Raw genomic sequence first — 11,692 nt, 5'->3', positions numbered from 1 at the left:
ACAACTGAATCTAACATTCAATAGTTATTATAATAAAATAATAATAATATTGCTTTTATTTTAAAGCCTGTATGGTTGATTGGCTCTCTATGTAGCTGTAATGAAGATTGACGATAGGGTGTGGTTTGTTATTTCTTGTCTATGATTGGCTGACAATGACAGATCTGCGGTGACTCCGCCAATGGGATCGGTGGAATTCTGCAGATCTGCGCAGATCTGCGGAAATCTGCGGCGCTACAAGAACGCGACCAATGGCTTCCTCTCAGAGAATTTCTGCATGGAAATACTGACAAAGTAAATTTAAAACACTGTTAAGTGTATAATATGTGCAGTGCAATTAATATACCACAAATCTACAGCAGTTATGTTAACCCACCTAAAAGCCAAACACCCTTCTGCGAAACTAGCAATGACAAAAGGAGGAGCAACATACAAACTAATATTATTAAAACACACACAGCCAGCTATTGCTATATATTTTGTTTTCACTGGAACTTGAACACACAGGTATGTTTCTGAATGTATGTAATAAAGTTGTTGTGTTAGATGAGTATTTTAAAATAAAATTCAGAACTTCTTGCCATTGCAAATATTTGCACATTGTAATATTTCGCATTTAATGTATTTTGTGTTAATGCGTTTCCAAAATATTGCAGCAGAGAGTCCTGGCGAGCTCGTTTCCCACCACTCAATGACATTTTGGAGCTGCAAGTTATTCTTATTATTTATTTTACCATAATTATCACATTATCTCATAAACTGCTGTGTATTTTGATGTGAAACTACCAATTAGCGGCTTTCACAGACACTGCTACCTGACAGTCCTCTATTCTGATTGGCCAGGACTGGATATGGAAGAATCCAATAACCGAGACCCAATTTCCACTCTTGTAAATCGACAGTACAGTTTGTTTTTAATGTGTGTAAGTGTAGAAAAAGACGTTTCACAGAGAGAGGTCGATGCAAAAGATATCAGTTTATCCAATGTGATTTCAGCGGGACAGCAATCAGCAGTTGTCAGATCCCCTCGTGGATTTCTTGTCTCATCTTGACTTTTTACCCATTCGGCTTTTTCCCCGCACCCCCCCATAAAGGGTCTTGCATCCCCCCAGAGGGGCACGCCCCACAGTTTGGGAACCTCTGCAGTATATATCTATATGTCCTATTTTGGTGTCTTATTGGAGCGGTCTAGTGTGCACCGGCCTTTAGTTGCAATCAGACTGCCTGTTCCTCCCCTTGAATAAAGTTTTGAAAAATGTAGATCCGTTCAGCTGAATTATTTTGATTCTAAGATGAGAGACGAAGTTACCAAGGAACAAAAAAATATATAATGATAATAGGCCTAAAATGTGTCAGAAGTGAAAGTTCTGATGGAGAATTTCAAATGTAAGCAAATGAACATCGGTTAGGGGCCAGGAGCTTCAGCTGATTAAAATGTAAAATTCCAATAAAATTGGGGAGTTTATTATTATTTGTGTTAATTTATCACAAAATATATGAGCATGTATATTAGGATTTAACAAATGTTCATGTTAATTTTCACATTTATGAAACCTATCCACATTAATGCAATGTATTTATGATCCTATTTAGTATATAATTGTTTTAGAAGCTCTCTATCGTGCAAAGTGAGGTATAACTGTGTAGTCTTTTGTGCTACTGTTTTTAAATTAATATACACTCACCTAAAGGATTATTAGGAACACCTGTTCAATTTCTCATTAATGCAATTATCTAACCAACCAATCACATGGCAGTTGCTTCAATGCATTTAGGGGTGTGGTCCTGGTCAAGACAATCTCCTGAACTCCAAACTGAATGTCTGAATGGGAAAGAAAGGTGATTTAAGCAATTTTGAGCGTGGCATGGTTGTTGGTGCCAGACGGGCCAGTCTGAGTATTTCACAATCTGCTCAGTTACTGGGATTTTCACGCACAACCATTTCTAGGGTTTACAAAGAATGGTGTGAAAAGGGAAAAACATCCAGTATGCGGCAGTCCTGTGGGCGAAAATGCCTTGTTGATGCTAGAGGTCAGAGGAGAATGGGCCGACTGATTCAAGCTGATAGAAGAGCAACTTTGACTGAAATAACCACTCGTTACAACCGAGGTATGCAGCAAAGCATTTGTGAAGCCACAACACGTACAACCTTGAGGCGGATGGGCTACAACAGCAGAAGACCCCACCCGGTACCACTCATCTCCACTACAAATAGGAAAAAGAGGCTACAATTTGCACAAGCTCACCAAAATTGGACAGTTGAAGACTGGAAAAATGTTGCCTGGTCTAATGAGTCTCGATTTGTGTTGAGACATTCAGATGGTAGAGTCAGAATTTGGCGTAAACAGAATGAGAACATGGATCCATCATGCCTTGTTACCACTGTGCAGGCTGGTGGTGGTGGTGTAATGGTGTGGTGGGATGTTTTATTGGCACACTTTAGGCACCTTAGTGCCAATTGGGCATCGTTTAAATGCCACGGCCTACCTGAGCATTGTTTCTGACCATGTCCATCCCTTTATGACCACCATGTACCCATCCTCTGATGGCTACTTCCAGCAGGATAATGCACCATGTCACAAAGGTCGAATCATTTCAAATTGGTTTCTTGAACATGACAATGAGTTCACTGTACTAAACTGGCCCCCACAGTCACCAGATCTCAACCCAATAGAGCATCTTTGGGATGTGGTGGAACGGGAGCTTCGTGCCCTGGATGTGCATCCCACAAATCTCCATCAACTGCAAGATGCTATCCTATCAATATGGGCCAACATTTCTAAAGAATGCTTTCAGCACCTTGTTGAATCAATGCCACGTAGAATTAAGGCAGTTCTGAAGGCGAAAGGGGGTCAAACACAGTATTAGTATGGTGTTCCTAATAATCCTTTAGGTGAGTGTATATTTAGTGTTTTAAGCATTGTGCCTTCTTTAGACTTTCATTTATGCTTTCACTCCCTGCCTTTAAAGTTGTAAATATAGTGTATAATATAAGCTTCATGGAATATTAAAGAAGTTTATCATATTTTATTCTGTAAAATAAGGTAAATCCATAGTAGACGTTGCATTATACGATACTGTGATATACCATGGTATTTTTTGCTTATTGTTATCATACCATCAAAATTGTATACTGTCCCATTTCACACACCACACATGCATGCATACATACATGATGGTCTTTGAAAGTATTCATACCCTTAATAAATTGTAACAAAAATATAATTTGATGTAAGAAGTTATGTTTTCCTGAAATAAATAACAAATATGTAACCGTTTAATATGAACTGCACAGAATCCGATTCAACAAATGATGACTGTAAAATTATAAGGAATCTACATGATACCTTACTTTTAATTTTCAGCCATATAAATTTATATTTTAAAAATAGTTCAATTATCCGGACATGTTAACTACTAATTCTCTAGAACCTTCTGGTAAAGTCAGACCAGTTATGTAGCAGCAACTATGAATGCCCATGATTGTGTTGTGTCCTGTAGTGACTCTGATGCCACTGTGTGTGTGTGTTCCTCCCACAGCCTTGGGTACAAGCCCTTCTTCGACCTCATCCGTCCACACTTACAGAAGCTAGTAGAGGTGACGGCAGAGCAGGTGCAGCCTGAAGCCTTCCAGCCGGTCAGCGTCTCCAAGCTGACAGAGCAGGTCTTCCCCCGGCCCGAGGACAGCCGTAGCCCGGCTGGCATCAGCGTCAGCCTGCCCAGTGAGCCGGGGAGCAGTGTCATCAGACCCACGGAGGACAACGTTGGGAAGGAGCAGGAGGAGGGGCCCCTGGAAAAGGGTACCTATGACTGCACACTGTCCTGAATATGCAGCCTGGGCCCATCAGAGACCTGCCTCTTCCTCCTCCTCAGATGGCAATGGCAGTCGGCATGTCTTCATTTCAAATACGCTTCTTGTTTCAGTTGTTTGCTTTAAACCATTTAAACCAGTTGAGGTAGGGTGTCCCATGATGTGTTGAATTTGTTGTGCAATTGCTGTTCAAGAATGGAAGGGAGACCCTCCCATGTTAAAACTTTGCATCAAAACAACAGTGTGGTGCACACACTTAAATTTCCACACTCACTTTTTATGGTTTTGTTTAGATTATTTTTGGTTTTACAATTCTAATTGTTGATTGCCAGACTTTAATAAATGAGACCTAAATGTAACTGGAAGAAGGCTAGTCCTCGGAGGTGTAGAGATGGGTTTGTTTTTCTATTGTTTTACTAAAATCCAATCCAACCTGAGAATGTAAAAGCTTTAAAGGGCTAATTATAATTACCAGGATCTCCTACAACCTACATATCAGGATCCCCTCTGATTTCAATAGCTCAGTATTTTTATTTTAAAAGTACATTTTGTACTTATGTAATTATGAATATTTTAGAAAAAACCTTCTCTAATTTGCCTCTTGAAGATGCCCATGTCTTTCGGTTGACAAATCTTTATTGATGATTAAGTTATGAACACAAAATGAACACCCTCAGTACATCCCCCTTAGCAGCACAGAATGGACCTCAATAGATCTTTTAAATTGCTAAAGTATGTTTTAAAAAACATGGCCACATTTGTATTATAATATGCATTTCCTTGTAACATGTCCAAGAAATGAATTTAACAGCTGGAAATGCACTAATTAGCTAGATTGATGTGCTGGATTTGGTCCCAGGTTGTTACTGTCCCCTCCCACATTACAATCATATGTATGGATGAAGTTTGACAGCTAAAACTAGTTAGCATACATACATACACATTTTTAATTACAGGCATCAAAATATTGTTGAATACTGAAACAATTTAATACAAGAAAATGTCTTCAGTGTCACCAGCTTTATTACTGTACACCAGCAGTTTACAAACATGTCTTGGAGTACCCCCTGCCCTGCTGGTTTTTGTTCCAACTGAGCTCTTAATAGTTCAATTAGGGATTCAATTAAGCAATCGGTGCAATATATGGTTGAATTAAGTAAATTAGAGCTCGGTAGGAACAAAACGCAGCAGGTCAGGGGGACTCCAGGACCAGTTTGGGAAACCATGCTGTACACAATTAGGTTTTCAATGGTTATGTTTGGCCAGCAGGGGGCAGGCAGCAGTGCTGCTGCAGGTCTTTACCACCCACATGCTAGTGATTGATCTTCTCAGTAAGAATGCTACAGAATGTTTTTTTAAATAAATCAAAAACTGATATTGAAACCAGCAGGGATTCTGATATAGGCAATGTTTTGTATCATGAGATTATATTATGCCTTTAAGGACTAAATTGAAGTATGTAGGATATTTTCAAATATTCAGTCCTTCTGAGTACTTTATGTATTATGATTTTCTTGCTCTTAAGTATGGTTAAATAACAACTTGGTTATTAAATTGAAATTAAGTTTTATGTTGTCAATAAGTGGCAGTCAAAGATTTACAGTCAAGCTGGGGTGGTGTAATATCAGACAATGATCACTAGCAGTTTGCTTATGGCAAGGTGGACAATATTAAAGTCACAAATAAACAAAAAACAAATTACATCATGAATTAACAACTATGGTTTGAATAATCGCCCAATAGAGAGAGGCTGACATCCAGAATATTCAAAAAATTATATTATTTACACAACCAGGTATATTACTGTTCACTATTGGGCTTACAGGGTTTCTAGTACTAAACTATTTTAGTTTTTTACATTATCAGTCATTAACTTGGTGTTTCACAATAGTGCATTGTGCTACAAATATGGAGCTAATAATTATTATTACTGTGATTATAGTATTGGACATTTAAGAACAAATAATTAAATGCTACAGCTACACTATTTCTTATCTGTCCACCAATTATTTTGGCACATTTATGTAATAGCTCAGACTGATTTTTACATCTATAGGGGACTAACTGTTGCCTGGTCTTCAGCTTTTCAATTTTTGTTTTAATATATCCAAATATATAGAGGTACATTTATTTTACAGTGAACCAATAGCATTTTTTTTCTTCAGAGAAAGATTGTTTGTTTAATTATTTTTTTTAATTATTTTCCAGTGAGAGTTCCTCTCACTGAAAATGTTCTGTTGTGTAACTAACTCCTGGCCCCTAACCAATTTTTTTTTTTTTTTTTTTCAAATTGTATACCAGCTTTATTTCAATTTTGTTACATTTTGTAATTTGACTGTGCATATAAATGAACATAAGGGGATGAATTCATTACTTTTCAAAACCTAATGTAATTTATTTATTTTTTGGTGACCTGGTCTTTTTTAAAATCATAAATAATTGGTTAGTCAAACAAAAGTGTAAAAGGCTTGGATGTGAAATTTCTTCAAACTGCTCAACTACTGTCTGTAACCACAAAATCTAGATTCTACTCAAAAGATATCATACGTCAGGTGCTCCACATTTCTCTACACTTGGGGCTACAGCAGTATTTGAATGTTTGGTAAGGAGTACGGAACGAGTAAGCTGTAACCCTTGAGAACCCTGTTTGACGTGTCAGAAATATTTAATAGACTTGAGAAAAAATAAACAAACTTGACAACTGTTATGGTGGATATGAAAACTCACCTTGCTAAAGCATGGATAAAAAGAAAGATATAACATGCATCATCAAAGTTCTCAGTCCTTTTATTTCTGTAACAACTGTTGGGAAGATTTAACCTAGTAGACATTTGTTTTCTTGCATAAATTATGGTAAATATACTTTTCACTCCATCATTACATTGACAAAAAATACTCCTTTTTTGTTTCTCAAACTCAGTCAGGCAGTGGAGTCCAAATATATATTAGAAATCTATCTTATGAATAATATTGCCTCTAAGATCTTAAGTAACCTTTCCATCATGCAGTGAAAATTCATGTCTGTTCTTATTTATTTATTGTTGCTTGTGAGTCTTCATCTATGGAATTCAAATGTTATCCAGGAATGTAAATAATACAAGATTAATTTTAAGAAATCTTAAAGCCAGACTTCAGCATATGGCAATAATAAATGTGTTCAATGAAGTGGGTGGTTTAAGAATCTGATACTGAATTAAGGAGAGGAAATAATCTTTGGCTATTGCTGTACATTAAGAACAGTGTGCTTGAGATATTGTCATAGTATTTTAGAAAGTTATTACCCCCCCATGCATTCTAATAATTTCTACCTACAGCAGTATTGCAGTGATAATAGCAAACATTTGTAATGGTGCAATTTAAATAAATCAATACAGAAATGTTACTTATTTTATACAAGAATGGAGTGGTCTATTTTTATAGAGCTTTGTTGTGTAAAGATTGTTCTTGTTTTCTTTGCTTTTAATATTTTGTTTCCTTTTTATGGACCAAATTATTTGTATCTATATCTCTTACTTTGCTTAACTAACACTACACGGGTGTGGATTAAATGTTTCTTATCCATGAAGAAAACCTACTTTGTTTTTTTATCCTTTCTTTTTTTCAGATGAGAACAATGCAGTGTTTTTTTAGAAGTCTTATTTCTCAAACAACATAGATCATTTGATGTTTTTGAGATGGGTGTGCATTTTAAATGTTTAATTTACATATGTATATATATATTTGTTAGCTGTGGTAAATTTTCATGTATATTGCTTTACAAATGACAGTTCTCAATCAGCATTTTCTCTATTTATAGATCAAAGTATGAATTAACTATCAAAAGTTTTCTTCAATTATGAGGATTTTGATGAATATGTGGGACCTCTATTAGTCACCTTCTGTGTCTGAAAAGAGAAAAGTCTGAAAATCCAACCCATTGCTGATATCTGAGGAAATAGCATTACATGTTAGTTATGCAAGCTTTCTAAACTAAGAGTTACATTTTCCACTTATCTACACAACGTACTTTACACTGTTAAGGGAAATATATGTATATGTGTGTGTGTGTATGTATGTATGTATGTATGTATGTATGTATGTATATATATATATATATATATATATATATATATATATATATATATATATAAAAAAATACATAACTGAAATATCATAATGGATAAGTCTCCACCCTGAAATTAATACTTGGTGGGAGCACCTTTGGCATCAATTACATCTGTGACTGTTGGGACAGGTCTCTACCAACTTTGCATAACTCAATTTGGCAATATTTATTATTCTTTACAAAATTGTTCAAGTTCATTGGAGAATGTTCATTGACCGCATTTTCAAGTCATGCCACAAATGTTCGATTGGATTTAGGCTGGGGCTTTGACTGGGCCAATTTATGGACATTTACCTTTTTGTAGCTTTGGCTCTGTGCTTAAGATTGTTGTCAAGCTTAAATGTGAACTTCCATCCCAGTGTAACCTTACTTGCACAGGGCAGCAGGTTTTCCTCAAGGACTTTTCTGTGTTCCGTTACACTCAGTTTCCCTTCTATCTGACAAAGTCCCTGCCGATAAGAAACATCCCCATAATATGATGCTGCCAGCACCACGCTTCACAGTAGGGATGGTGTTCTTTGGGTGATGTGCTGTGTTGGGTTTGCACCAAACATAATGCTTTGCATTTAGATAAAAAATGTCCAGACCACACAAGGTTTTGCCATATGGCTACATAATCTCCTGAGTGTTTCAGGTGGGCTTTCTTGAGTAAGTGCTTCCTTCTTGCCACCCTACAAGCCTGATCTAGGCAGGGTCTTGGTGGTGCCAAACACCTTCAGCTTCTTAATAATCATCTTGACCATGCTCTAAGGGATATTCAAGGCATTGGATATTGTGTATACCCATCCCCTGATCTGTGCCTTTCAACTTTGTCCTGGAATTCTTTTGGAAGCTCCTTGGTGCTAATATTTGAGTCTTTGCTTTGAAATGCACGACCCAGCAGAGGGAGCCTACAGGAATTGCTGAGTTTATTCAGAAATCATGCGATGCATTGATCAAATACTTTTTCTTCAGGCAAAGGGGTACATTTTCTTTCAGTATAGTTCTCTTTCACCCAAATGTACATCAACATATTTTTTCTTTTTTGAATTCTTCCTAAGATCTCCATCTGAGTTGATATGCTGGCCATTGTAGACATTTACTATAGATCTTTTCATCCACTTAAATCTTAGATTTCTCAAAGCTATGTTAATTTCAAGTTAATTTTGAGTAGTTTTCTTACTTGTATCTGAGAGTTATTGAATCTGAAGCTGTAGTTTTTCAGATTTTGGTAAATCATATGCTGTCATATGAGCTCTATTTATAATATTTTGTTTAACCCTGTTTTAAGTTTGTGAAGAGTTTTGGGATGATTGTGATCTCCTTTGCATATTTTGATCTTGGCAGTGTCTTGGTGGTGTCTGATTGTTGATTTGGCATTGATGTAGACATATTTAATAAGATGAATGAACATTTTCCTCCGTTTTGATTTCTTAGAGCACGGATGACTGAACTTATATGAACTGAGTATTAATCCCTGCATCTTTCTACTACTTTGGCAACTTGAATATATCAGTAATGTAATATCGACCTCTGAATCCTGCTTGTTCTCTTGCTTGGGTTAAGTCCAGGGTGTCTTGAAGGCAATGCTTTTGAACTTTTGTAAGTACTTTGTATACAATAGGAAGAAGACGTGTGTGTGTGTGTGTGTGTGTGTATGTATGTATGTATATATATGTATATATATATATATATATGTGTATATGTATGTGTGTATGTGTGTATATATATATATATATATATATATACACATACATACATACACACAATTTCTTTACAAATATTTTTTCCCCTTTCTTGTTACTGATGACAGCTGAGTTAATTTTTTTGTGTGTTTTGTATTATTCAGACACACTTTTGGAAAGTTTTGCACTGTTATTCCATAATCTTTCTGACCTTTTAGGACCTATTTTTTTTCATCTAGCCCCTTGTTTTGATTTTTATTGAAGAACTGGATGTTTATTCTGTGTGTGTATGTGTGAACAAGGTCACTTTCTCATGGTCTCTGTGCTACGGTACTGTGCCATAGTTCAACCCTGATATGCAGAAGGACAGAGTCTGATAAGAACCAGTTTTCTCCAGAGTTTTGGGTTTGATACACCGTACAAACCCCCCTTATATTAAACATTATGTATGCCTTAATTGTACCCGGTTTGACCATATATGACCATACATTTGATCTTAATATGTATGCTATATAACTAGTAAGACAGGTATTGGAGATATGTTTAATGTAATTTGTACGTTGCAATGACAAACAGGCTCTGGAGCTTGTCCTGACAAGAACAGCGCTCTCTTTGTCCTCTCCGGAAACTCGGTGTACTTTCATGAATGGTACAAAAATAACAAAATAATGATGAATAATAATTTCCTTAAATCATTTTGCTGCGTTAACAAAACGCTTGCCACAATCAAATGTTTGAACAAGCGGTGTCGGTTGTGCTTTTAGCGGCAGAGCGCAACACCGCAGCGTGGGTCCCCGCAGCGCCCCCTCGCCACGCCGGTCACTGCGGCGTGTGCCGGCTGGACTCCTCTGTGTGCCGGCTGGACTCCTCTGTGTGCGGGCTTAAAACACGTGTGACGTACACTTTCGCATACACATGTAATGTAACTTAACCGATAGCAGGACAGAGACAAAGGTTTAAGTGTCTCATAGCCGACCTTTTCCCTCGCTAATATTATTGGGCAGCACTTTGGTGAAGTGGTTAGCGCTGATGTGTGTGTAGTTTACATGTTATTCCTGTCTTCGAGTGGGCTTTTGCGTGCTATTAAATTAGCTACACGCTTTGTATACAGCAGGGTAATATATATAGGCACATTTTTCCCCATCCATGTCTGCCACTGAGTCCGGAGATTTTGTCCGTTGTCCGTCGCGCAACATCGCGATGCCGACCCCTGGAAATGTCTAGGTAACAAATGGGTACAAATGTATATCCAAGTTGCACAGTTATCAGTGCTTAAACAATGAACTCATATGTTGTCAAAGAAAACATAATCTTGACTTGCAAGAATCACTTGCAAGTGCAGGTTTTTAATATAGATAGCCAAATGACCAGCCTATCCCTTTTAATATACAGTCGAGGTTAATTTCAATGAACATGAAATAAACCACACAACTGTCAACAAATTCAATTTACTGACAATGTGATCAGCATATTCTGAGATTGTCATGGCTGGAGGGTTTTATGTCCGATCGACCAATATCTGTCAACCACTTTTTTACACGATCACTGACTCAACCTTAACCCTGCCGATAATTTTGCCCTGCAAAATTGTTAAATCCTACGACTTATATGCGTAAAAACATATTTTTTATTAAAAGAATGAAATCAGTTTATTATAAAATTGATAAGTCAACTCTTTGTATTATAAGATGGACTTGTTTTCACCTGTATTGCATTAGATATTGTCTAAATCTAAATTTGGTTGAACTCATGAAAGAGATCACTGATAGTTTGGATTACTGAAGGTATAATGATCAATAGATTAGCAGGCAGTTTATTTGACGCTTTAAACACATATAGGTAGAAGACAGTAAAGTATGGTGAAGTTTCAGTTGTGACTTTGAGACATTGCACAAAGTGTACTTTTACGTTTTGCTTTATATTGTACGTAAAAGATAAGTCTCCCTGGCATTTGATAGAAAGAACTAAGGTCTACAGGACCTTCACAAATCAGCTCGTTAACTGAAGAGATCGTAAAGTTATGGGGTCATGAAAAGCGATGAACTGTAAATGTTTGAGCAAAAGTACGACGTTTGATGTTGTATTACTGAAATCCTGGCAAGTTGTATGTGG

The 11,692-nt window shown here is 36.7% G+C and overlaps 1 protein-coding gene across 3 annotated transcripts in view; it reads left to right on the top strand.

Moving 5' to 3' along the window:
* Positions 1–6,577, top strand: part of ric1 (RIC1 homolog, RAB6A GEF complex partner 1) — a 42,791-nt gene extending 36,214 nt beyond the window's left edge. For all 3 annotated transcript variants that reach the window (XM_066710724.1, XM_066710725.1, XM_066710723.1), the window contains exon 26: positions 3,541–6,577. In XM_066710724.1, coding sequence (XP_066566821.1) covers positions 3,541–3,826 — 286 coding nt within the window. In that variant the 3' untranslated portion in view covers positions 3,827–6,577. The remainder of the gene's footprint in view (positions 1–3,540) is intronic.
* The last annotated feature ends 5,115 nt before the right edge of the window (positions 6,578–11,692 follow it).

This window comes from Amia ocellicauda, chromosome 8 (genome assembly GCF_036373705.1).
Source record: "Amia ocellicauda isolate fAmiCal2 chromosome 8, fAmiCal2.hap1, whole genome shotgun sequence".
Classification (NCBI taxonomy): Eukaryota; Metazoa; Chordata; class Actinopteri; order Amiiformes; family Amiidae; genus Amia; species Amia ocellicauda.
The sequence above is the reverse complement of the archived record's forward strand: the minus strand, read 5'-3'. Positions and strand labels throughout refer to the sequence as shown.